The sequence below is a fragment of the Orycteropus afer genome, unplaced genomic scaffold, assembly GCF_000298275.1.
Source record: "Orycteropus afer afer isolate SDZICR_OR568_19922 unplaced genomic scaffold, OryAfe1.0 scaffold00684, whole genome shotgun sequence".
In the NCBI taxonomy this organism is placed as follows: Eukaryota; Metazoa; Chordata; class Mammalia; order Tubulidentata; family Orycteropodidae; genus Orycteropus; species Orycteropus afer.
This window is the reverse complement of record NW_006922271.1, coordinates 715,374-742,613: the sequence shown is the minus strand read 5'-3', so window position 1 is coordinate 742,613 and position 27,240 is coordinate 715,374. Positions and strand designations below refer to the sequence as shown.

At 42.5% G+C, this 27,240-nt stretch overlaps 5 protein-coding genes across 5 annotated transcripts in view; 2 read left to right on the top strand and 3 right to left on the bottom strand.

The window, feature by feature from the left end:
- Nucleotides 1–8,300: 8,300 nt before the first annotated feature.
- The window catches only part of LOC103210983, a 652,718-nt gene continuing 633,778 nt past the window's right edge, over nt 8,301–27,240 (bottom strand). Inside the window, exons 4-5 of the mRNA XM_007956893.2 lie at nt 18,715–19,053; nt 8,301–8,628 (exon numbers count right to left, since the gene is read on the bottom strand). Coding sequence (XP_007955084.1) covers nt 8,301–8,628; nt 18,715–19,053 — 667 coding nt within the window. The remainder of the gene's footprint in view (nt 8,629–18,714; nt 19,054–27,240) is intronic.
- Nucleotides 12,357–12,737, bottom strand: LOC103210974 (histone H2B type 1-F/J/L-like). The gene has a single exon (XM_007956884.1). It carries the CDS (start codon nt 12,735–12,737, stop codon nt 12,357–12,359), a length of 381 nt encoding a protein of 126 aa, XP_007955075.1.
- LOC103210975 (histone H2A type 1-H) lies at nt 13,046–13,432 on the top strand. The gene has a single exon (XM_007956885.2). It carries the CDS (start codon nt 13,046–13,048, stop codon nt 13,430–13,432), a length of 387 nt encoding a protein of 128 aa, XP_007955076.1.
- LOC103210977 (histone H2A type 1) lies at nt 21,870–22,262 on the bottom strand. The gene has a single exon (XM_007956886.1). The coding sequence runs from the start codon at nt 22,260–22,262 to the stop codon at nt 21,870–21,872; it is 393 nt and encodes a 130-aa protein (XP_007955077.1).
- Nucleotides 22,570–22,950, top strand: LOC103210978 (histone H2B type 1-C/E/F/G/I). The gene has a single exon (XM_007956887.1). The coding sequence runs from the start codon at nt 22,570–22,572 to the stop codon at nt 22,948–22,950; it is 381 nt and encodes a 126-aa protein (XP_007955078.1).

Sequence of the window (27,240 nt, the reverse complement as noted above, 5' to 3'; positions counted from 1 at the left end):
AAGGTGGTATCACTATGGAAGATTGCCCAATCTTCCTTCTGAGGAGTGGCTGGTTTGAACTGCCAGCCTTCTGGTTAGTAGTGAAATGCCTTTAGAGCTCCTAAAGTAAAATGTGGAGGCTATTAAATAATTTCAAAAAAGGTAAACTGGAGGAGGTAGCCTAAAGATCAAAGAGATCAGAGGAGCAAAGAGAAACCACAAATGATTAAACTGCAGAAAATTGCTGTTGTTAGGTGCCATCAAGTCAATTCCACCTCATAGCAACCCTACGTACAAGAGAACGAAATAGTACCCGGTCCTGTGCCAGCTCCACATTCCCTGCTGTACCTGAGCCCTTCGTAGCCACTGTGTCAATCCAACTCATTGAGGGCCTTCCCCTTTTTCGCTGACCCTCCACTTTACCAACCATGATATCCTTCTCCAAGGCATGGTCCCTTCTGACAATATGACCAAAGTAGATGAGACGAAGTCTGGTCATTCTCACTCCCAAGGAGCATTCTGGCTGCACTTCTTCCAGGATATATTTGCTAGTTTTCTGGCAGTCTATGTACTTTGAGTATTCTTCGCCAACACCACAACTCAAAAGCATCAACTCCTCTTCTGTCTTCCTTGGTCATTGTCCAGCTTTCACATCCATGAGGTGATGAAAAATTAGCCAATAAAAACCCAATGGTCTGATCTGCAACTAATCATGTACATGGCCCAGGATTAGGAAGCATTTAGTTCCATTGTGTGTGGAGGGCCCATTCAATGGCACCTAATAATAAAAACATCACTTTGATATATAAATCATGTGGGGAAAGGCTGATCTGGATGTCCTTGTTAATTTGGTCTATATCTTGCTTCCTTTTCCAACCTTTCAATCTCACATTTAAATAAATGTTACTGAGATTTACTGAATATTAATTACCAGGTTGAATAATGAAACTATTTAATTGAGTGATTTGTGGAACCATTGCTGTGGAAGAATGTAGGAACTCTGGCAAGGGATAGGAACTAGGAGACAAGATTAAGCGAGTGTCAGCGATACATACAAATTTCTGAGGTTCCACAAAAAAAAGTCTTTCTAACTCCCTTTCCTCTAAGGTTGCTTTATGTACTTTCATAACTTTCTCCTCCTTTAGACTCTTATCTACACTTACTACTGCAAGTGTTTATATGAAAATATTAACTTTACTGGTATGGTGGTAGTGTGTGAGAGTGGGTTTTGGCAAAGAGGGAGCAGCGAGGGGCCAATTAGTGTGATCATTGTCCACATATATTTAGCTCTAACATTTCCACCTTTATTGTTAGTGTTCTCTGTTGTCAGCAAGTCTATTCTGACTCATGGAGATACTATGTATGTCAGAGTAGAACTGCTCCATAAAGTTTTCAAGGCTGTTACCTTTTGAAAGCAGATTGCCAGGGCAATAAATGCATTAATGTGTCTTAGAAAACAACTTGAAAATTAACTCTGGCCGGCAGACATCCGCAGTGGGGCAAAGAGGAACAAAGTTACTGGGAACTAACACTCTCCCCTCTGCCTAAGTCTCAATCTGCTGATGACAGGAAGCCGGTGTGACTCATCCCGTATGCAAGCGCGGATCAAAACACTACTGTCCCTTTAAACCGAAGCGAAGGAAATGTCAGTCAATCGTCAACGATCTCACGCCCAAATTCCTGAAATTTTTATGAATATGCATAACTCTCTCTTCTGAAACCTACAAAAACTGTAATTCAATGGAGTTTTGGGAGTCAGATCTGGGTACGGGTACCCCTGCCTCCTTGCATTGCGCTTTGCAATAAATAATTTTCTTTCCTCTTAATCACTCAGTGTGTAAACTGTTTTGGTCTGACTGCGCACTGGGCAGGGACCCACGTTTGGTCCTATTTCAATAACGACCCCCATTGGGTTTCCCAGGTGGTAAATCTTTACAGAAGTAGATTGCCCCATCTTCCTTCCTTGGAGCAGCTAGTGGGTTTTAACCACCAACCTTTTGGCTATCAGTCAAATGCCTTAGGCACTAGGCCACCAAACCAAAAAAAAAAAAAAAAAAAAACACCAAACGCACTTCCATAGAGTAGGATCCGACTCCTAGCGACCCCTCCTTGGGTTTCTGAGGAGGTATCACTACGGAAGTACATTGCCCACTCTTCCTTCCAAGGAGTGGCTGGTGGGTTTCAACTGCTGTCCTTCTGGTTAGCAGTCAAATGCCTTAGGCACTATGGCACCAGAGCTCCTAAAATAGTTATAGTTTTAAGATTTTCATTAATATTAGAACATACTATTAGAATGTCATTCTCTCTGGTCCGGAGGAGGTCGGCTCATTCTTTCCATGTGGGTCATTCTGTTGTAGGAAAACAAAGTCCTTACCTCCTGTCACAAAGGGCCAATAATCACAAAAGGTGGAAGAGGGAAAGCAAAAGGTTTATTGAGAATAGATACCCAAGAAGACAGTGAAAATTGTTTCTCCAAGATGCCTGTCTCCCAGAGCTGGGGAATGCTTAGGGCTTTTAAAGTGAATTGGGCTGGGGGGAGGTGGGGATAGGTTTTAGGAATGCTAATTTTCATTACAGGATGAGTTTCATTTGTTTTGTGATTTCTCAGCCTTTCTTCTGGTCAGTGATAAAGAAACCATCTCTGGTCCTTCAGGGGCCTCACACCTGTCTAGAGAGATTAATTGTGCAAGGAGGGAGTGGTATGAGAGTGGGCATCTCCAGGCCTCTCCTCAGGGAACAACTGCATTTTCTCCCTATCTTGGTTGTCCCAGGGCTCGGTGTCTCCTTTCCCAGGGTCACCTTGCAATGGGGTATGGTTCTTAATTACAACTGACAGGGGAAAGAGTTTTACTTCATGGAATAGTAAATCTAAACAGTTGAATGTAGGAAATAAAGACTGGCTATTTTATTTGCTCAGACAAGAGTGATAGGGGAGGGAAAAGATAGCGAGTTAGTCACTGAGATTAATGCCTGCTTTAATCCTGCTTGTTAGTCTGTAAAGGTGTTGCAGGTTTCAGTGAGAGGGTCCTTCAGCCTTCTATTTCAGCCTTCCTCAATATTGTCCTTTTTGTTTTGTTGTTTCTTTCCTGTAGTTTCCGTTCAGGTAATAGATTTTATTAAGAACTAGACATTAGTCGTCAGGGGATTTGTTGGTTAACTTATTTTCAGGAGTATCAAACTGAAACTTCTAGTAAGAATCATACATTAATCTATAGGGTTGGGTAGTTATTTTCAGGAGTGTACATTCCTTTTTGTTGAGGGTGTTCATTGTGAGATTTTATTTTATTAACCCTTCAGTAACAAAGGGATTTATTTTCAAATTTCATAAAATGCTTCTAAGGTTCCCTAGAAATGAAGTTTTAATGAGACTAAGCTAGGGAGTTTTGAAAAGAAAAATGAGGAAAGACTAGCAGTACCGAATTGTGAAACCTCTAATTTTGCTATAATGTATTAAGTTGATGCAATAAAAAAGAATAGAATTTTCAGTAATGGCTGCAAGTATATAGAACAGGCAGTTTTTTTTATTAAATGTGGACAAAATTAAATATTAAAAATACTATAACTAGCCGCTTACTAAATTGGTAGGGAATTGGTTATACTGTACAAAGGAGAATTCAAAAGGAATAAAGGGATATCAAAAATCACTTTTTGGAAAATTCTCAACATAAATTGATTAAAATATAATCAATGTGACAAAACGCCATATATAGTACTATATAAATCCTTTAACAAAATATGTGCATGTATATGTTCACCAAAATATCGGCAGTAGTTAATCCATGTGTGGTGGGATAAGGGTTATTTCCTTGCTTGCACTGTTTTGAATTTTTCACATTACTGTTTTGCTGTTGCATCCCAACACAATTTTTTAAAGACTTACCACAAAGCAAGTTACCACATTAACAAACTCTGTACAAGGAAACAAGGCCTCTTCCCCACCCCCTTAGATTTCCCTCCCCCACCGGGGCGGGATTTCCCGCCTCTTCAAGTTCTCAGTTCGGTCCGCCAACGGACGTTTAAAGGCCTGCCGCGACCAGTGTGACCATAGGTGTAGTGCACCCTGATTCTTCCAGTATGTCTGGTCGCGGCAAAGGCGGGAAGGGCCTAGGCAAAGGCGGCGCCAAGCGCCACCGTAAGGTGCTCCGCGACAACATCCAGGGTATTACTAAGCCTGCCATCCGGCGCTTGGCTCGGCGTGGTGGCGTCAAGCGTATTTCCGGCCTCATCTATGAGGAGACGCGTGGTGTGCTCAAGGTCTTCCTGGAGAATGTGATCCGTGATGCTGTTACCTACACGGAGCACGCCAAGCGCAAGACAGTCACGGCTATGGATGTGGTTTATGCGCTCAAGCGGCAAGGACGCACCCTCTACGGCTTCGGCGGCTGAGTATCTCCGCGCTTTTCCTCGCTAACAAAAGGTCCTTTTCAGGGCCCCCCATCCTTCCACCAGTGGAGCCGTAATGCTCATTTAACCGTGTCTCTTGACCCGTTTTTGCTCTGGTTTCCGCTTAACGTGGTTTGTGTGTAATTAGTGGCTTATGCATTTCTCTAAACTCAAAAGCTGGCAAACCTATTAGCTAAGTGTTTATTTGGAGTCATGCTGAGGGCAGACAATTGTATTCATCCTGTAAGATTGGGAGTGAGGGGAAGGTTTTCAGTCCCTGCAAAGTTATTCTTAGGAGAAACTGTTTCTCTCCCTTTTCTAAGAAGATTGCATCTTGAAATGTCATTTTTTTTTGTGGCAGATTATAAGAGATAACCCAGGATTACACACTTAAAAGACGAAGTTAAAATTAAGAATTAAAAAAATTGGAAGTCTGCCTAAAACAAGACGCATATTTCCATATCTTTAGGGAATTTGGAGAATACATAACCCTCATTTCACCAAGTAATTTTTAGCTCTGCATTGGCTTGTATAATTTTTTACAATCTCTCCTAAAAAAGCGTAATTTAAACGCTATCTTTGTATCTAATGTTTTAGTCATTTATTATTTAGAAACAACTTTATGTTCACATTTTGATATACTCAAATATTTGAAATGCTACCTTTTCCAGGAGCTTTGGCAGTGTAGTGCCTAAGGCCCTTAACTGCCAACCAGAAGGCTGGCAATTCACACCCACCAGCCACTCCTGGGAAGGAAGGTTGGGTAATTTACCTCCGTAGTGATACCGTCTGGGAAACCCAAGGAGGACTCCATGGTACTGAGTTTGGTTTTTTTTTTTTTTTTTGGTCTCTTAATGTCAGCTTTGGGGTGAGGGTATGGCTGCCGTTGAGTGTTTAATTATTTAAAGTTCTTATTGATAAGATGGCATTAAAACACTGATATTTCCCACAGATTTGAAAAAGCCTGTGGGATCAGGTATCAATGGGAAGTTGCAAATAAATCATATTGGAGGTGAGTGGCTCATTCCCAGGAATTCTGATTTAATTTGTCTGGGATTTAATTGGTTTGGTAGCTGGTTTTGGTTCTCTTTCAATGCTTGAAAACAGGTTCTTAGGGGAAGAAGCACTTGTTGATATTCAAAAATAAATAAACTCTCGCCAGTGGTTCTTATTTACTATCAGGTCAGAGAATCTCTGGTCTGGGTTTCTTTTCTATGCTATGTAGAATAAAGAGATGAAATTAACAGAAAGGTAATGAGAACAAAGTTCAGAAAGACAAAAACCATAGCAAACCCACTGTCATGCTGTAAGCATCCTCAGAATACTGGGGAAGGTTCCTCCTGCCTTTCACTTACCACCCAGAATGTGAGGACAAATACAATAAAATAAAGTATGTGACACTGCAGGAATTATCAAAAATAGCTCCACTAGATCGGTTGAAAAACTGTTAATGACGCTAGGGTTTCAGACGGCTCCATCTTATAGAGAAGATGACATACTCTCTGCTATCCAGTAGATTCAGACTAATAGGGACCCCTATTGGGTTTCCAAAGCTGTAAATCTTCTAGAATGGAGGGTCCTGAAAAGGGCCTTTTGTTGTGAACAAAGAGAAACCTCATTTTCCTTCAGCAGAGCAGCTGGTGGTTTTGAACTGCTGACCTTCTGGTTAGCAGCCAAATGTTTTATCCACTATGCCACCAGAGCTCCTTAGAAGGGAGACTAAACCAAAAACCAAACTCACTGCCATCGTGTTGATTCCAACTCATAGCAACCCATCATTGGGTTTCCAATGAGGTATCTCTACTCCTAAGGAGTGGCTGGTGGGTTTGAACCACTGGCCTTCTGGTTAGCAGTCAAATGCTTAAAGCACTACACCACCAGAGACTAAGCCTCTTCTAATCCATCACACACAATGGCTGACTCTGAGATCTAGAATACAGCTGTTTGTTATAAAATGTTGCTTTCATCCAAGGGTCACAAAGTCAGATGCAATTAGGGTCCAGGCATAAATGAGTAATAACAAGAAGTGATTTATATTGTACTTATTGTGTCAGGCACTGTTCTGAGCACTTTTCATTTATCACCTTATTTGACAGAGCTAAGCACTATCATCATCATACAAATTGTACAATGAAACTGAGGTCCAGAGAAGATAGGTATCCATAGGACTGGCATCTGAAGGCTTTTTCTCAGACAGTCTCTACACTTGAGATTAAACCGATAACTGCAGATGTTGTTGCAAATCTAGAGATGAAAAAGTTCTTTCCTAAAGGACCAGTGGTTACTATGAAACTTATAAAAAAAAGTGGGAGCAGATTAGATCAAACATTGTGTAATCATAACATGATTGATTGAACCCTGCCCTTGGTTAAAAAAAAAAAAAACAAAAAAAAAACTGGTGGCGTAGTGTGTAATACATTTGGCTACTAAGCAGTTCGGTGGTTCAAACCACCAGTTAAATGAGGCAACCTGCTTCTGTTCCAATATTTACAGCCTTGGAAATCCAATGGGGGTCACTGAGTTGATGGCAGTGGGGTTTGTGTTTGTTTGTTTCTTTTCTTCTTTGTCAGTAAAAGATGAAAGCCTTTTACTGAAATCAAATGATGTCGGGTCACAAGGTGGTCTCTGCCCACCTGTAGCCAAGATACATTTTGAAATATAAATTAGGTGAGCCTAGTTTTGAACAGGAAAGATTAGCAACTGTGGGTGAAAAAGGGCACAGGATTTGGTCATTATGATAAATATCTGGTAGGTGATAAAAACCTTAAAATCAAAGATGTTTGCTATTCATTATTGTCTTCAACAATGCCAGCCACCCTTTTCTGATTTGACAGACTATAGGTATTATATTTAGGAGGACCTTGTTAAAAATTGAACTTTACCAGAAGCCTTAAAAAAAAAAAAAAAAAAATCCTCCTCCCACTCCATTTTTTGTTCCTAGAATGGCTTACATTGCAAACAGACCATATGGACTTAATGATCTCCTATTTTAATTGGAGTCCCTAGGTGGTGCAGATGGTTAGCATTATGTCTGCTAACAGCAAATGATGGAGGTTCAGTTCAGCCTGAGGTGACTCGCAGGAAGGCCTAGGGATCTACATCCAAAAGATCAGCCATTGAAAACACTGTAGTGGCAGGAGTGAACTGAATGGTAACTGCTTTTTTTTGGTTGTTTCAATGCTTGAAAACAGGTTCTTCTTAGTCTCCCAGACCTTCCTCTCCTTCAGTTTTTATGACCTCCATGTCTAACCATTATCTCCCATGAGTGTGGTGTCCTTAGCATAAGAAAACATTCCAAGCATACTGGCCTAACTGCAAGTTCAATTATTTACCCTTTCTGGGACTTAATTCTGTAACTGCTTTCAAAAACCTTACAGCCCTTTCTTTGTTTTAGGAGTCTACCCCCAGATGTGTGTGGGTTTGCTTATAGCTACACAATACTTTGCTTTCTACTCCTTCCTTCCTAATAGCATGCTATGGGAATAAAATCCTCCTGAACAATGTCCGTAGACAGTAAACTTTAAAATTCTACGTGAATGGTTAGGGAAGGCGTGTTGTATCTATCCACAGCACTTGAAAGCTTTTTCCCGTTCTTTCCCTACGATTGAGATTAAGCAGACAATTGCAGATGCTGTTACAAGTCTAAAAATTAAAGAGCTCTTTCAAAAGGACCAATTAACCACCTTGATGGGCGACCTCAGCCACACGTTCGTGTCACTAACCACGCATGGCCAGAGTAAGCGCAATTTGGACGTGAGCAAAAAAGCAAAGGCATAAATATTTCAACCTAAATAAACACTTAAGATACTCATAATTGGCCGTAAAGGACAAACGCACAGAATTCTGTGTATTAACCAAATCAGCATTACCGCTCCTCAGCTGAAAGAATGGTGGGCCCTGAGAAGGGCCTTTTGTTGTGAACAAAGGGAAGAGTGCACTCAGCCGCCGAAGCCGTAAAGGGTGCGACCCTGCCGCTTGAGCGCGTAGACCACGTCCATGGCAGTGACTGTCTTACGCTTGGCGTGCTCAGTGTAGGTGACAGCGTCACGGATCACATTCTCCAGAAACACTTTGAGTACGCCGCGAGTCTCCTCGTAGATAAGGCCAGAAATGCGCTTGACACCGCCACGCCGAGCCAGACGCCGAATTGCAGGTTTGGTGATGCCTTGGATGTTATCGCGGAGTACCTTACGGTGGCGCTTAGCACCACCCTTACCGAGGCCCTTTCCACCCTTGCCACGACCCGACATTGTGAAGCAGACGACACTACAACGCCTGGGGACTAGCTGCGCCAGGCATGCTTTTATACGGCTGTTGGCGGACCGAACTGAGAACTTCAAGAAAGCAGGCGGGCAGTCTCTCCCCCGTGGGGGAGGGAAATCTAAGTGAGCGGGAAAGAAGCCATGTTCTATTGTCTTGTGTTTTGTAACAGGGTAAAATAGCTTTTAAAGGCAAAAGCAAACCCTTATTATTGTGGGAAACTCAAAACAGCACAAACAAGAAAATTACAAGCCGTTATTCCGCTACACAGCGATAACTTGGTAACATTTTGGTGAACAGATAAACGCATGTTACATAAATTTTTTACAGGACAATGCATACAGTGCTTTAACTTTTCTACAATTATTATAATTTAATCAGTTTTCCTAAGGAGTTTCAAAAATGATATTTAATGTCTCCCAGTTATTATTTCTTACGAATACTACTTAATATCAATTCTGTAGAAATTCATAACCAGCCAGAATTTTTAAAGTCTTCTTTAACACTAGAACACTATACTTGAAACCATTACTGAAATCCTGTTTTACATTTTAATCAGTTTCCCTCATCAAAAGGAATCTGTGTTCATGGTTAAAAATTTACAGTTACCAAAATGATTTAAAAGTGACCTTTTTTGTCTGCTTCATTTTCCATCACAAGGACTTTCTGTAATACATTTAACAACAGTATATTTTCTAATTTTTTTCCTATTATACAGTTTACATTTATGTAAATTTAAGTATCTTCTGAGAATAACTTTCAAAACATGAAATGTCTTCTCACATAGGATGCTGATTTTAAGATATTTGATTGACATTACATTTTCCTCAAAAAGTTTAGCAAGCTCACTTGTGCCAGCAATAATTTCTATGTAGATAACTTCAATATCACTATTTTGTAAATTCAAAATTTACTTTTGGTGTAGATGATTGAATTTTTGTCTTCAGTGATCCAACTGAGCCGTCAACAAGATTTAGTGCACCACCTGAATATAAATTAACATCTTTATTGTACTGGGAACCATTACAGCAGTTTCCACTGAAAGATGTTTTCACCATCCTAATTTTATAACTTTTTTTTTTTTAAATGGACTCCTTTTGGGATTTAATCATAATTGCATTGCATGTCTTAACTAATTGGGGTAGAAAGATTAACATCTTTAAAATACTGAGTTCTTCAGCTCTGCATACTATCTCTGTTTATCTTTTCAGAAGAGGCAAAAGATGAATTTTGGTGGCAATGTATTTACCAAAGCCACAGTCTGACCTTTTTTTTCTTGACTTGCTTTTCTATACTTGTAATTAATTTATTTCTAGCCATACTCTTGGAGAACTCTGTATCAATATGAAAGCAGCTCTTTTTGTCATCCTGATCCTGTATTAGAGTTCTTGATATAAAACTTCTTGATATAAGATCTCTCTATGAATCCAAATCTTCATTTTTTGCCTACATAAGTTTTCTTTAGTTCTCAGTAAATTTATATCTAAACATATACATGCATATAAAGCGCATATATTATAATAGATATGCCTAATATAATGACAAATTCAGGTAATTATATTTTAATTTTTTAAATTATATTAGGAAAAATGAAAATATGCCTGTAATTTCATAGTCCAAAGATCACACCATTAACTTTATGATATCTATCCACTGAAAATATGATTTTTTATATACTTGATTATTTTTTATATGCATGGAGATCTGTGAAATTCTTTTAACTGTAAAGATATTACAATAAATCCCGATACCATTTAAATCTTGTGGTTTTCAGTGTTTCTTTATTGATATGTGCTTTGGAAAGTAGTTAGGATCTCAGTCTCTACATTCAGACAAGCATGTGTTTAAATTATGGCTTTAAGGCAGTCACCTTTGCTCTCTCCGTTTTAGTTTCCTCATCTATATAATGATGGTTAGAACAATCATCCTTCATATGGATATTCTATGAATTCATGGAGATAATTGAGCAAAATAGGAGCTCTGGTAGCATGGTGCCTAAGGCATTTGACTGCTCACCAGAAGGCTGGCTGTTCAAACCCACCAACCACTCCTTGGAAAGAAAGTGGGCAATCTATTTCCCTAGTGATACCACCTCGGAAACCCAAGGAGGATTCGTTATGAGTCAGATCCCACTCCATGGCAGTGTGTTGCATTGCATTGCATTGTTGGTGACAAAGTGGCTAAGGCGTTTGGCTGCTAACTAAAAGGTCAGTTGTTTGAACCCACCAGCTGCTCAATGGAAGAAAGGGCAGTCTGCTTTTGTAAAGATTTACAGTCTTGGAAACCCAACAGGGGTTGCTATGAGTGGGAATCAACTTGATGGCAGAGTTTTGGTTTTTAATGAGGGCAAAAAGATGATGAAAACCCAGTCTTCATTCTGCATAACTTGAGGAAAAAAGACAGTTATTGCCATGAGACAAAGTGTATGTGAACTGTTGTATGGAAACTGAATTTGCTCTGTAAATTTTCACTCAAATCACAGTTAAAAAAAAAAAAAAAAGACAGTTATCAGCACCTCAAATATCAGCTCTATCAACTCATACAGTTCCATGCTAGAGTGGCAGGGCAGAGTTCTCCAAATGTATGGAGGACACTCAAGAAAGAACAGTTTAAATAAGCTTCATTAAGTATCCTATGATCAAAATATAAATTTCAACTCTTTCAAAATGGTTGTACATACATTTAGAAAGAATGTACAGATCTAAAGATTCCCTCGTGTTTGCCAAATAAACAAATCTGGACTTGGAGAGAGATAAGCTTTATTCAGAAAGGAATGCAAAGAAAGGACCTATGGTAATATTTGCGGTCAGGGAAAATTACATTAGGGAGAGCACTCTGAGCTCGAGATCTATAAGCATCACAGTTAGAGGAAGAATGTTTCAGGGTCTGAGAGTAAACAAGGATAAAAACAACCCAGGAGTGGGGATGTGGGATGAAAGGGTGATGTTGTCAGATCCGAATGTTTTATGTTGAGGTCAGCTTATTGTCCAGGACCCAGAAAACTAAACCTGTTCCTGACGAGTTGATTCCAACCATAGCGATTCTATAGGACATACAAGCCTCACAGGATTTCTAAGGTTGTAAATCTTTACGTAAGTAGACTACCACGTCTTTCTGAGACAAGCACAGACAAGAGTTCTGCAGTTGAGACCTACAAATTCTGTATCCTGCTCCAGATCTTTCTGTTTAACATATGGCTCTCGATAGAAACCCGGTAAATATTGATACTTTCTGGCTACTTGCACTACACCGCTGGACTTTCACTTATAATCACAGACCAATCAGATGACAGGATGTTATATGCATTATTACGTCTAAATTTACCACAGGAAATGTGATACCAAGGAGCAACTGCAGCTTAAAAATATAAAATATAAACGAGTCCCGAGCCCAAACAGGTATCAAACAATGACATATTTTCACCCAAAATGTATTTAGACAAAGTATAACCAAGCCTGTTGCCGTGGAATCCTCTCATAGCAACCCATTAGGACGGAGTAGAACTGTCCCATAAGATTCCCAAGGCTGTAATCTTTCTCCCATGGAGCCGCTGTTCAAACCGACCTTCTGGTTGCAGCCGAGCGCTTACCCACTACACCAAAAAAACTAAAACTCTCCTTAAGAAAACTAAAACAATAGCAAAGCGGTAACTGCGAACAAGCTCTTTCTTAGGAAACGTGTATGGCTCTGAAAAGAGCCTTTGGTGTTAGATGTAAAACGCTTATTCAGCACGTTCACTTGGAGCTGGTGTACTTGGTGACGGCCTTGGTACCTTCAGACACGGCGTGCTTAGCCAGCTCGCCGGGCAACAGCAGGCGCACCGCTGTCTGGATCTCCCGCGAGGTGATGGTCGAGCGTTTGTTGTAATGGGCCAGGCGAGATGCCTCGCTCGCGATGCGCTCGAAGATATCATTAACAAACGAGTTCATGATGCCCATTGCTTTGGACGAGATACCCGTGTCAGGGTGGACCTGCTTCAGCACCTTATACACATACACTGAATAACTCTCCTTGCGGCTGCGCTTGCGCCTTTTGCCATCTTTCTTTTGGACTTTAGTAATGGCCTTTTTAGAGCCTTTCTTAGGAGCTGGCGCAGATTTGGCAGGCTCAGGCATGATGATGGAATACGGCGAAGTAACTGAAGACGGAAAGCGTAGGACTGTTTAACCGCTTTACTTATAGGCTCTTATGCAAATGAGGGAACTACAGTTCCTCTAGTTATTGGTGCCTCCACCGATGACGTCCTGTGACAGTTTTGTCCAGTCAAAAATACGTGTCTTACATATTTGCTTTTCCATTGGTCTAAATGAAAATAGCATATTGACCAATGGCACGGCGTTCTTCTCGCGCCCAGCAGTGGCTATAAAATGCGTCTTGGGTACTTACGTTTCAATCTGTGGTGATAGCTGTAGGTTCGGTAACCATGTCTGGAAGAGGGAAACAGGGCGGCAAGGCTCGTGCCAAAGCGAAGACCCGGTCTTCCCGCGCCGGCCTCCAATTCCCCGTGGGCCGTGTACATCGCCTACTCCGCAAGGGTAATTATGCTGAGAGAGTCGGGGCTGGCGCCCCCGTTTACCTGGCTGCGGTGCTGGAGTATCTGACCGCTGAGATACTGGAGCTGGCGGGTAACGCAGCCCGTGACAACAAGAAGACGCGCATCATCCCGCGCCACCTGCAGCTGGCCATCCGCAACGACGAGGAACTCAACAAGCTGCTGGGCAAAGTCACCATCGCACAGGGTGGTGTCTTGCCCAACATCCAGGCCGTGCTGCTGCCCAAGAAAACCGAGAGCCACCACAAGGCCAAGTAAGGAAAAAGTTTGGAAACTCGGAAAAACAACGGCTCTTTTCAGAGCCACTTTCATAGTCAAAAAAAGGTGACACGATCTATTGCAATTCGGCTACTTAGCCATTTTAAGTGCTTCTCTGAATTTTGAAAAAAACATGGTGTTTAATTCGAGTTAACCCCTTACTACACTGTGTTGCTCCACTTCCATTTATTCTATCCCTTTGCAAGGAGCCTTAGCTAAGACTGTTGGCAAGCGTGTGCGGTTGTTGGAAATGAGCGTTACCTAGGCCCACATGTGTGGAAATACGCTGTAGATAGATTAGGTAATAAGTGTTGCTATGGGAAGTTCAAATGGTCTTGGTGGCGTCACGGACGTCGAGGTTTACATTTATGCAGAGGAATCCGTTGGACTGTCAGGGTTGATTTTTAGCTTTCAAAAATAAAGTAACTGTATGATACATTAAGTGGTACATACTCAGATATAATTTATCTTAATTACTATGTGACATTGGCACATTTCATTTTTCTCAATTGAGAGCAAATTCCTCATCCTATTTTCCCAGCCCCTCAAAAGGGAGACACAATAGGTGTGTCAAAAAGATGACATACGTTGGTTGTACTTTATTATTTTTGTTTTTTTTACTTACTAGAATTAAGAATAAAAAAGTTGCTGAGAAAACCTTAGAGATCATCAAATTAAGGATCTTTCAAAAATGTATGTATTTTATATACGAGCTAGCAATCACTTGTATGTATATGTTAGTGCATTGTTGAAATAATTTTACTAAATAATACCTTTATAAGATGTGTTCTGATAATTTTCTGTTCTACTCTGTGATATTGGTAGTTAAACTCTGTTGCACCTGGCATTTTTCATATTCTAAATGGGTACCTGCCTCATAAATATCTTGAGATTGGCAAATGAATACTTGTTTAGAACACAACCGGGTAGATAGATGCAAAGCTTGGTGGTGGTGGTGGTACTGATGACAATGACAATGATAAAGGTACTGTGTTCTGAGAAGGCAGAGCCATTTTCAAGATAGCGAGGTATAGAAATCAAAGATAACGAAATGTTCTCCCTCTTTCTAGGTCTTTTATTCTGGACCCTGGAAAGAACTAGAATATTTATGCTGCCTATCAGTTTTGTTGTCTTAAGAAATTCAAGTGCAAAAATGGTATCTTCTATTTCCCCTTTTATTAAACTCTAATGTTGTTATGTATTCAACTAGATTTATTTAGCGCTTATGTGTCATGACCCATTGCCACTGAGTTGATTCTAATTCATTGTGGCCCCCATTGAGTTTCTAAGGCTGTAAATCTTTACAGAAGTAGATTGCTTCATTTTCCTTCCCCAGAGAAGCTGTTGGGTTTGAACCATAGACCTGGTTAGTAGGCAATTGTCTTACCCAGTATACCACCAGAGCTCCTTTTTTATCCAAAATCTTTATCCAAATTAATTAATTAAAAATCTTTAATCCAAAATCTTTATCTCTATCCTAGAATTACCTCCTGAGTTCCGGGCATGCATATCCATCTACCTCCTGAAATTCTTAAAAGTTCTTACAAGAAACTCAAAATACATCTCCCAGGCAGAAATCATCATCATCATCACCAATTTTGCTGCCCCAGTGATCCTTGTCTTAGTAAATGGCATCACTGACTATGCATTATTATCATGAACCAACATGACTACAGCCTTAAATTTTCAATTTTGTGTGCTGTTCCTTGAGAAGGGAGAGGAAAGCTTATTGAAAGTCCAAAAAGATAAGGCTACCAGATTACCATAGTTTGTACAGTGTTTTGAGACATGACATCCACATGCACATAACTAAGACTACCCATTGCCTCTGAATAATTTTTCACGTAATCCATACTGAAAGGTTGATTAGACTACAGGTCTCCAGAAGGTATCCTACTCAACCAGCAAAAGTATTGCTGACAGGGTAGCAGGGCAATCTCTGTGTGGGCCCTTCCTGACTTATTAATAGCTCACTTTCATCTGAGAGATTGCACTGCTTACACAGTCAAGAATACTAATCTGTTGAGAATTGATACTACATCATCAGCTCAGTAGGGACTGCCCCAAGAGGTTCTAGAGAGTACTCTTTCCCTCCAAAATACTGTATCTTCCTCTACAGGAGGGAGATTCCTGAGAAGGGACACTCAGAACTCTCTTCTGCTTTTGGTGTTAATTCCAATAGAAGGTACTAGAATATTTTAATTTTGTAAAGTATAGGAATAATCCTAAATTTCATGATGTGGAAATCATGGTATTTCCCATGAATCCACTCATGGAAAGGCAATAAGTATGAAAAGATTGTAGTGGTTTTGACAGTGATGTTGTTATCTAACATCAAACAAATGTAACTAATTCTGATAACTGAATGGAATACATAAATAGCCAGGTGGAACAAGATAGAGAATACAAGGTGCTTTTTAAAAGTTCAGTGTAAAACTACTATGATCTCCAGTTACGTTTCCCAGACTGACAAGTTGAGGAGGGACAAAATTGATGACACAATGAAACAAGCCAATTATCCACAGAAAGTCTTCTTGAAGCATGGAAGAGAGAACATAGAAGAAAAGTTATGCATGCCTAGAACTCTGAATATATGAATGAGTGGGAAATTCCTGTCATGGTCCACAAGCTGATTTTAGCATACCTAGTAGGTCTCTGGTAGCATAGTGGCTAAGACACTTGCCTGCTAACCAGACGGCTGACGGTTCAAACCCACCAGCCACTCCCCGGAATGAAGGTTGGGCAATTCTACTTCCGTAGTGATACTGCCTCGGAAACCCAAGGAGGGGTCGCTATGAGTCGGGGCCGACTCGACGACACATAACAACAACAGTAGGTCTCTGGGAGCTCTAGTAGCATAGTGCCTAAAGCATTTGATTGCTAACCAGAAGGCTGGCGGTTCAGACCCACCAGCCTCAAACCTACCAGCCACTCCTCGGAAGGAAGATGGGGCAATCTACTTCCATAGTGATACTGCCTCGGAAACCCAAAAGGTCGGTGATTCAAACCCACTCAGCAGTGCAGCAGAAAAAAGGCCTGGTGATCTTCTATTGCAAAGATTACAACCAAGCCCTGCTGAGTGATTCTACTCTAACACATAGGGTTGCCATGAATCCAAATTGACTCAAAAGCAATGGTTTTGGTTTAATTCATTTTTTGGTTAGCAGCTTAATGTGTTTAAACTTTCATGTGAGGTTTTCCAAGCTGTTTCTTTCCTGCTCCCTCATGAATTCATTTACCCCAAAAAATATTTGATTGAGCAGCTACTGTATACTTTTCTATGTATGGGGGATACAGAGTGAAGAGTGAAAAGACAAAGGTTCCTCCTTTCATGGACTTTCATTTTGAGACAGACAGCAAACAAAATAAATATGCATATTACATAAATTCTAAGGAGATAAAAATAAATGGAAAAGTGGGGTTTACAACACCGCATAACATGGATGAACTTAGAGGACATTATGCTGAGTGAAATAAGTCAATCACAAAAGGACAAATATTGTATTTGTCCGTTACTGTAAAAGTTAAGGAAAGGTTTATCTATAGAAGGAAATTTTCTTTGTTGGTTACCAGGGGTGGGAGGGGAAGGGGGGAACACTGTTAGATAGATAGAGATAAGTATTGATTTGGGTGAAGTGAAGGGCAATGTGGCAAATGTGAGTGACCAATATGAGAGATGAGAAAGATATAGAGAGGTGCATGGGAGGTACAGACAACAAATATGAACCCTTTTGCACATACAGTACTGCATTGTCAGTGAAGGCAAACATGAGTAGATGGGTGGATAGATGGGTAGACAGGCTGAACGATTAGGTATGTCTATGAAATGGGGAGTGTATCCAAAAACATATATAGAGTTGGCAGACAATGGTCCTACAAGTTTATGTGAATGATCAGAATTCCCAGGTGTATAGTAGAGCTGACAAGGGGCAAGGTTGTGGTCACTGCTTGGTCACAGCCAGCTACCCAGAGGGACCGAGTAGTTGAACCTGCGGGCTTGAGACCATAGTCGCAGGGGACATCAAGCTCAATTTGGCATAACATACTGTACAAAACATTGTTCCACCTCCTACTTTAGCAAGTAGCAACTGGGATCTTAAAAGCTAGCAAGCTGCCATCTAGATGCAACGATGGGTCTCTCCTCGTCCAGAGCAAAGAAGAATGAAGAAAACCAAAATTCATGGAAACAATTAGTCCTAGTGACTGGTACACCATCCGATCTGCAGCCTATACGACTGAGACCAGAACTAGATGGTGCCGGGCTACCACTGTCATCCACTTGAAAGGGGATCTATGTAGGAGATCCTTGATAGAGAGGGAGAACAATGTGGAACAAAACTCAAAATCATTTGGAGAAAAAAAAAAGGGGGTGGGGACAAGGTTTGCTGGTCCCATAGAACCTGGTGGAACCCCTGAGACTGGCCTCTAGCTGCCCTTCAGGTCTGGAATTGAACCCACATCTGTGGTTTCCAGTCAAACGAAAGACAGGCATGAGTTGAACATTTACCTGAGGTAGATACACTCCTTGGAGAGAACAACCATGGGAGAAAGAAGGGCTGCTTATGCACAGGGAGACAGCTCAGGGAGCAGGAGTGCATGGAGGGATGGAAACTGGGAAGAGGTAACTATGGGGAGGAAGTGGGAGGGGAGCTGTTGCATTGTGGTCAATGTCATGAGACAAAGTGTATGTGAACTGCTGTATGGAAAGTGAATTTGCTGTGTAAATCTTCACCAAATCACAATTTAAAAAAAAAAAAAAAAAGTGGGGTTTACGATGTTTCAACTTAGGAGTTATAGAAGGCCTCAATGAGAAAGTAACGTTTAAACAAAATCCAAAACCCACTGCCAGAGTTGATTGTAACTCATAGCGACCCCCATCGGTTTCCAAGGCAGTTAATAGGCTGAAGTCACACTCAACAACTGCCTATTTTTAGTGCAAAACCCTCTATACTGACGGTGTGAGGTGAAACATGCTGAAATACGGCATTTATACCGTTTCCTACAACCCGGTACAACTGCACTTTTAAATACCCAGATGCCTGGAAAGCCAGATTGTAAAACGCCCACTAATATGGCCTATTTGCCTTAAAAATGACAATGTAAGTACCAGTAAGAATAGTACGGAAACAGTTCTTTCGGGAAAACGTGGGTGGCTCTGAAAAGAGCCTTTGATTACTTGAGTTTGGGAGAGTCTTGAGAATTAGGCTCTCTCCCCGCGGATGCGGCGGGCCAGCTGGATGTCTTTGGGCATGATGGTGACGCGCTTGGCGTGGATAGCGCACAAATTGGTGTCCTCGAACAGCCCCACCAAGTATGCCTCGCACGCCTCCTGCAACGCCATCACAGCCGAGCTCTGGAAGCGGAGATCGGTCTTGAAGTCCTGGGCGATCTCGCGCACCAGCCTCTGGAAAGGCAGCTTGCGGATCAGCAGCTCCGTGGACTTTTGGTAGCGCCGGATCTCGCGCAGCGCCACGGTGCCGGGCCGGTAGCGATGAGGCTTTTTCACACCGCCGGTAGCCGGTGCGCTCTTGCGGGCGGCCTTGGTGGCCAGCTGCTTGCGCGGCGCCTTGCCACCGGTGGACTTACGAGCTGTCTGTTTAGTTCGCGCCATAGTTGAGTACCTTGTCTCGCGTTAGGAGAGAAGTGAAGACAAGACTTTAAAGCCACCTATTTATAGTGAGAGTAAGACTCTGATTGGATAAAAAGAAGCCAAGGGTACCCTCCCTGTAACCGGATTGGTTATAGACTCGGAATTTTCATTTGCTCTGCTGCAAAGCCTCTGGTATTCTTTGTTCTCTACGGCCTGGTAGGTTTGTTCTCTCCATTTTCCCTTAAACTTGTTCGATCTATACCAGCACTTTCAAATGGAAGTAAATGCGAGCTACATAGAGTTCAAATTTTCTAGTAGCCGCATTTTAAATAATAATATAAAACCAGGTGAAATTAATTTTAAAAGTAGTTTGTTTAGCCCAGTATAACCAAAATATCACTTCAACATGTGAACAATATAGAAATTAGATAATTCTTATTCCTGGATTTTTTGTTTGCTCGTTTGTTTTTGCACTGTCTCTGAATTCCAATGTGTATGTTACATGTATAGCACATCTTTATTCAGTCTAGCCACATATCAAGTAATCAGTCATAATTGCCTAGCACAGCTCTCTCTCACTTCAACTTATCCTTCAAAAACTTACAATTTTAAGACCTTTTTTCCCCCTGCAGGAAAATAAACTTGATTTGGGATGTGAAGAATTCAAGAACTAATAACTTCATAGAGAAATGCATCCGTGTTTTCACGTTCAGATACTATAAAAACGACTCCATTATAGTGTACTTTTCCTAATGCTTTTGCTCTTAAAGAATCTTGTTTCTTCAGTGCATCGATGTTTTGAGTAAAATTAAACAGGATAGAGTTTAGCATGTTTTATCATGAAATGAATAGGTAATCACAACTTGTATGTAACGATTTCAATTTGTGGACAGAATAAAGATAACTCAGAAAAATACTTGAGAAAAATATTTGAGCAAAGTCCAAAGACAGGTGTTATATCCTACCCTTAAGAACTGTCACAGACTTCTCAGCAAGTCACTGTCTTTTTCTATCCCCCTAGCTAAAATTTATTTTACTTGGTAAAATACAGTAGGCAGTAGGTCATATTCAACCCATGGGCTATAATATACCGACTCCTGCCATTGATGATAGTCAGATGACCTAGCTGCCCCGGGAGTTGCCGCCCAGTCTGCTTCTCCGTAAAATGGAAATCACAGTACGGTAGGTGCTATGCTGCGGTTTGTTGCTGAGGGCAGAACAGGGCCTCATCTTTGGGAGTTTGTGGCCTAATGGCAGGTGCAGAGGTCAGTGCGAGGACAGCGCTGCAACAAGCTGAGGCTTCTTCATAAAAGGCACCAACTACCTTATTCCAGATCAGACCCGACCCGTTTAACCTCATACGTACATGGTTCTTAGTCTCTGGGAGAGCATTGTCATTACTGCGGCCCTAGGAGCCCCCTGCTATGCTGTGGCCCATCAGCCCCTCTCTGGTGCTAGCCCATTTGTAGTGCCTCCAGTTTCTCTCGGGTGACGAAGATTTTCGTCTTCTGCAGCTGCAGCACTTCTCGCTTTTTAAGCTGCACCCCAGCCTGCTGCTGGGCCGTGCCGGCCTGCTGCTGGGCCTCCTGGGCCTGCGGCTGCTGGTGCTTCCACGCCTTCTGCTGCAGGTTCGCTATCAGCAGCTGGTTTCCACCTGATTCCAATCATTAGCTCCCGGTGCGAGCTTCCTCCACGACTTTGCACTTGGCCAGGACCCGGGCTTGGAACTCGTGTACCTTCTTCACCACCTGGGCCACAAATTCCAGCCTGAAGGCGTACACGGTCGGCTGTTACTCCCGGTAATGCTGGATCAGCGGCAGATTAATTACCCAATAAACAAAGTAAACCATGAGTTTCCTTGTGTTTACTTCTCTGTAAGGAACAGTTTCACCATATGACCTGTGCTTTCCTTGCTTATTGGGTAATCAGTGGGACACTGATTCAGTAGGATCACCGTGGGCGGGGACGCCAAGCGTCAGACCTTGGACTTGGCCGACTGGTCGTGGCGGATCTTGCAGATGCGAGGGGGGCAATAGCCCGGCCCCGGGCCGCTCACCCAGGCCGCTCAGCGCGCGCAGAATGACCCAAATACAAGGCAGTCTTAATTTTGGATATACCTGGGGCTGCCTTTTAAATTAACTCCTTGTCCGATTAACAGGCCTATAAATTTAAAATCCTCTCCTCAGCAATGTGAAACAATGGGATTAGAAATTGAGTGGCTGCATAAAGGACCTTTAGGCTATGATAGAGGTTTAGGTTGACCCCTACAGGATTTGCCTTTTATTTTTTAATGTATATATAAGGCCTCCCTCCCCCCAGAAAAAATTGTCTTAAAGTACCATCTGCTACATTTGTCCTTAAACTAATAGATCCACCACCAGAATTTCATTAATTGCTCAAGTGTCTGGGTGTAAATCGAGTTTTTAGTAAAGTGGTCTCTACGTAAACCCCTTAAGAGCAATGCTGATTTGACTAACCAGGTTGGTGTTTCAGACTCAACCAGCCGCTCCGCATAAAATGGAGCAATCTACTTCCGTAGATTTACCACCTCGGAAACCCAATGCGGGGGTCGCTATAAATTGGAATCGACAGAAGCAGTTAGGTTTTTTTTAGTTTAGTTTAATGCCTTTTTAGCGAAATCGGTGACTGAATTCTCACTTATTAAGCCTAGGTAAAAGTGTGTGGTTGCAGGTGGCATATCTAGATAGAAAACCCAAGCAAGTAAATTAGCTCTACCTAAACCTTAATCCTAATTAAGTGCTCAGTTCTTCTCAGGAAATCTTAGGTGGCTCTGAAAAGAGCCTTTGGTTTAAACAGGAGATTTGAGTTGCGGAACAGAAACGTCGTCTATTTGCCCTTTGCCTTGTGGTGGCTTTCAGTCTTCTTGGGCAAAAGCACAGCCTGGATGTTCGGTAGAACACCACCCTGAGCTATAGTGACTTTACCCAGCAGCTTGTTGAGCTCCTCGTCATTACGGATGGCGAGCTGCAGGTGGCGCGGGATGATGCGCGTTTTCTTATTATCGCGGGCGGCGTTGCCTGCCAGCTCAAGGATCTCGGCAGTCAGGTACTCTAGCACCGCGGCCAAATATACTGGCGCGCCCGCCCCAACCCGCTCGGCATAGTTGCCCTTGCGAAGAAGCCGATGCACTCGGCCCACCGGAAACTGGAGTCCGGCGCGGGAAGACCGGGTCTTAGCCTTTGCGCGAGCCTTGCCGCCCTGTTTACCACGTCCAGACATAGCTAGGTGTTAGCAGATTCAGTCTCCAAAGAGTGACAAGAAAATAGCAAAAACCCTCTTTATAGCCTCTACTGGGCGGGAAAAATAATGCTGTGCCATTGGTTAATATGTTATTTTCAAACAAACCAATGGAAAGGCGATATAATACGATGCCTATTTTGATTGGACAAAACTGCAATTTGGCGTCATCTAAGAAAATCACCAATGATCAAGTGACTTTACTCCTCCTCATTTGCGTAAAACCCTGGAAATAAAGGTGAGCCTTCTTCCTGCTATCCAGTTCACTTTTGCTTTTTTATTTTCCACAATGCCTGAACCAGCCAAGTCAGCTCCCGCTCCTAAGAAGGGCTCCAAGAAGGCGGTGACCAAGGCTCAAAAGAAGGATGGCAAGAAGCGCAAGCGTAGCCGTAAAGAAAGCTATTCCGTGTACGTGTACAAGGTCCTGAAGCAGGTACATCCGGACACCGGCATCTCGTCCAAGGCTATGGGTATCATGAACTCCTTCGTCAACGACATCTTCGAGCGCATCGCGGGCGAGGCGTCGCGCCTGGCGCATTACAATAAGCGATCGACCATCACGTCTAGGGAGATCCAGACAGCCGTACGCCTGCTGCTACCCGGGGAGCTGGCCAAGCACGCTGTGTCCGAGGGGACCAAGGCCGTCACCAAATATACGAGCTCCAAGTAAATGCCTATGTGGCACTGTCAACCCAAAGGCTCTTTTCAGAGCCACTCACTTAGTACAAAAGAACTGTTGCACGCTTTGCTTAATTACATGTTTCGGGGGGAAGGGAAATTTTGGGGGTTTGAGGGGCACTTAGTGCCCTAAGAGTACATCCCTGGCCGCGACCTTCTTAGCGCTTGTTCGGTGTAAATGACTCTATCACAGGTAACATTCTCTAGGAAGACCTTGAGCACCCCAGTTTCTTCGAAGGTGAGGCGCCATCACACCGCCATGAAGAGCCAGGCGTCCTGTTGCAGGCTTGGCGATGCCCTGGATGTTGTCACGCAGAACCTTGAGGTGGAGTTTAGTGCCACCTTTGCCTAAACTCTTCTGCTGCCTCACCCCCACCGCCACGTCCAGAAATCGGTGTCAGAAGGTAAGTCTAAGCACTGTAAAAACGGCGTGATTAGGAAAAATGGCGGGCCTTTCTTTAGAATCAGTCGGACCGAACTGAAAACTAGAGGGAATGCAGGCGGGAGATCTTAGCATTTCTAGCTCCGCCCGCGTTCTCTGCTCCAAACAAGTGGAGGAGGCGGCACCTTCCGGGGCTGTTCGGAGGAGTTGAGGATCAAATGTCAGGTAGCATGTGCTGTGAGTCCTCTCGAGATAAGAAGTATGTTAGCTGAAGTATGTTAATGCTTTGGGCAAAGAATTGAGATTGACAAGTGAAAACGCATCTCCGGTTGGTATTCAGCAAACTGTAGAAGAAGGCACACAGTGGGTAAAGAAGCTCACAACCCAGCTTGGATTAGGAATGGACTGGCTTCTGGCCCCAGCTCCTATTTGCTATATGATCATAGATAGCTTACTTAACGGCTCTGGGCATTTCTTTATCTGTAAAATAAACATACTGTTAGCAAACACATGCGTGTACAACGTGATATGTTGTTAAAACAGCCCCATAAAGCAGGTACTATCATCCCCATTATTGAAATGAGGAAAAACAACAGCGACAACTTACCCCAGGTCACGCAGCAAGAAACAGGGTGACTAGAAGGTAAACAGCCAAACTGCAGACTCCTTGCTATTACCAGTAGGATCTACTAATAATACTCACCTGACAGGCTTATGCAAACAACGTGAAAGTACAAATAAGGCACTTAATAGGCCTTTGCTTGTATCTGTCACCCTTGCATGATAATTATGAATTCATTTATTCAATATTTACCATGTTCCTAGCACTGTGCTAAAGAGCTCTGGTGGCGCAGTGCCTAAGGCATTTGCTAACCAGAGTTCAAACCCACTACCCACTCCACAGAAGGAAGGCCAAGCAATCTACTTCTGTAAAGGTTTACCACCTCGGAAACCCAATGGGGGTCACTGAGTCAGAATCAACTCGATGGCAGTGGGTTTGGGTTTGGTTTGGTCTGGTTTTTTTAGCACTGTGGTAGATTATTAGTTTTGTAAGAGTCATCTTGTTCATTACAGACTACAGTTTTAAAGCTGTTGAGAAAAACTGAGGACCAACAAGACAGATTCCTCTTGATACATAGGAAAATCCAGAGCTCACTGGCCATTATAAAATACAACCAAGAACAGATAAATATCTAAGTTCTCAGAAATATAGGGGACACAGTGACCATTAACATCCCACAGATCCTCCCTTGTGTAGAACATCTGTTAACCATAAACTTGATCAAATTTACCTCATGCAAAGAATCCAAGACAGACATCATGCTGAAGGTCAGTCAATGGTTATTTTCCACTCCATATTTCCTCCCTTTTCTCCTTAGAAAAAAACTGCCATAACTAGCCTAAGACAAAACCAAAAAACCAAACCCACTGCTGTGGAGTCGGATCCGACTCATAATGACCCCTCCTTGGCTTCTGAGGCAGTATCACTACAGAAGTAGACTGCCCAGCCTTCCTTCAGAGGACTGGCTGGTGGGTTTGAACCACCAGCCTTCTGGATAGCAGTTGAGTGCCTTAAGCACTAGGGCACCAGAGTTCCCAGCCTGTTTTTCTGAACAGAGCAGTCTTACTATATGCATACAAATTTACTGCTAGAATAAACCCTGTTGCTCTTATTAGGTGCAATCGAGTCTGCTTGGACTTATATCAACCCTATGTACAGCAGAATGAAACGCTGCCAGGTCCTGCACATCCTCACAATCCCTGTTATGCTTGAGCCCATTGTTGCAGTCGCTGTGTTAACCCATCTCGTTGAGGGTCTGTGCTTTGATTATTTTGACAAGGCTAAATTCTGAGGTGTATTTTTAAAAACCAAACTCACTGCCTTAGAGTCGTTTCCGGCTCCTAGCAACCCCCCTTGGGTTTCCGAGGCGGTATTAGTCAATATTGTACGAAAGAGCAGGCTTGAGTTCATATTTTATATGGTACCAAAAAAAAAAAAAAAAACTCACTGCCGTCAAGTCGGATCCGACTCATAGCGACCCCTCCTTGGGTTTCCGAGGCAGTAAGAAATAGAAAAAAGGCTGAAGAGGTTGTTTTGTTTTGTTTTAAACAACAAGAGAATAGGAGGCATGTGTAGCATTCTTTAGTGAGCTCCCTGGCTGGTGGAAAATGTGTGCTTGACTACATAGTGCATTTGACTGCTAACCAGAAAGCTGGCGGTTCAAACCCACCAGCCACTCCTCAGAAGGCAGGTTGGGCAATCTACTTCCGTAGTGATACCGCCTCGAAAACCCAAGGAGGGGTCGCTATAAGTCGAATCAACTCCATGGCAGTGAGTTTGGCTTTTTTTCTTCTTCCTTTGTAGTGTTTCCGTGAACCTTGATTATCATAAACCGGATGTGGTAATGTAATCCTTCAAGCAGGGACTTTATTGGGATGCTTGGATCTGAGAAACATATTCGTGATAACAACACTCAAGAAATCAAACTAAAATTCACTGTATAAATATATTGAGAGATGTGCCCGGCCTGAGAACTGATCACAAATTACCAGTACTAATTGCCATCGGGTACACTCGAACTCATGGTGACCCCTTATGTGTCACAGTAGAACAGTGTCCATTGCATTGTCAATAGCTGATTTTTCTGCAGTAGAGCTCCAGGCCTTTCTTCCAAGGTGCCTCGGGGTGAACTTGAACCTGCAACCTTTCAGTTAGCAACTGAGCATGTTAACTGTTTGCACTGCCCTGGGATTCTGATCACAAACTAGTAATCAGAAATTGGTTTAGTGAGCAAAGAATCAAAATTAATGAAGTAACCTGATTCCTAAGGAATATTTCCATAAATCTGCAATGGCATTTTAACTTGTCTCTCTTTACTCTTTATACACTCGTGTCTTAAATAATCATGCTGCCAATCTAGCATGAATTTATTCTCCTTCACTGTATGATGTGGGTGATACAGCTTACAATCTTCATGCTTCAGTTTTCCTTTATCTGAATTCCAGGCATGCCAACTGCACTCCCACACACATGCCTGTCATTAAATTGCTGTAATTTCACATTATTTTATATTGTTTTACAAAAGAGTGGAGAAACACTAGAGGCTTATCCACAAGTACTTATCTCTTGGTGGAAGTGCTTTAAAATAACTTCATCCACTTTATTTCTGCTTGTATTATAACCAGTACTATTTCTGAACCCTGTCTTCAAATTCTAGGAAGGAATTGTTCTGGTTACCTTGTGCTGCTCTGACAAAAATATACCACAAATGGGATGGCCTTAACAAACAGGAGTTTATTCTTACAATTTGGAGGCTATCAGTCCAAGTTCAAAGTGCCAGGCTCTAGGGGCTGGGTGAAAGCCCCTCAACCTTGGGGTCCAGCTCTGCCTCCTGCTCCCGGCCCACTGGAGCTAGAGGCATTTCTTCACTCAGACAGCTGTTGGCTGCTGAGGCTGAGAAGCCCCAAGGTTGATAAATAAAAAGGCACAGTCCCAATGTTACCAAACCACACAGCAGGCCATTAACTTGAGTCCATTGTAAGTCCCAAGGTCGGCAGAGCATAGCAGGCTGCTGAGCAACGACACGGCTACATGCAGGGTCCAAGCGTGCCATAGGCTAGAGACCATTCCCAAAGGCTTCTCCTTATATTCAAGAAGCAGACCGCATACCCAAAGGCAGCTACCCAGCTGCTTGTGATAGATCCCACCATGAAGTTGATTGCCAGTCTCCTCATGGGGATTAACTACCACCAGCTTCCCAGCCACTCAACCAGACCCAGCCAAGTTGACACACAAACTGAACGACCACAGGAACCTAGTGTGAAGTTTACAAAGCTGGTTTCCCAATGACAGACCAAACCAAACTCACTGCCATCGAGTTGATTCTGAGTCATAGTGAC

Coding starts and splice junctions, on each gene's coding strand:
- LOC103210978 (XM_007956887.1), top strand. CDS start 22,570: ATGCCTGAACCAGCCAAGTCAGCTCCCGCTCCTAAGAAGGGCTCCAAG.
- LOC103210974 (XM_007956884.1), bottom strand. CDS start 12,737: ATGCCTGAGCCTGCCAAATCTGCGCCAGCTCCTAAGAAAGGCTCTAAA.
- LOC103210975 (XM_007956885.2), top strand. CDS start 13,046: ATGTCTGGAAGAGGGAAACAGGGCGGCAAGGCTCGTGCCAAAGCGAAG.
- LOC103210977 (XM_007956886.1), bottom strand. CDS start 22,262: ATGTCTGGACGTGGTAAACAGGGCGGCAAGGCTCGCGCAAAGGCTAAG.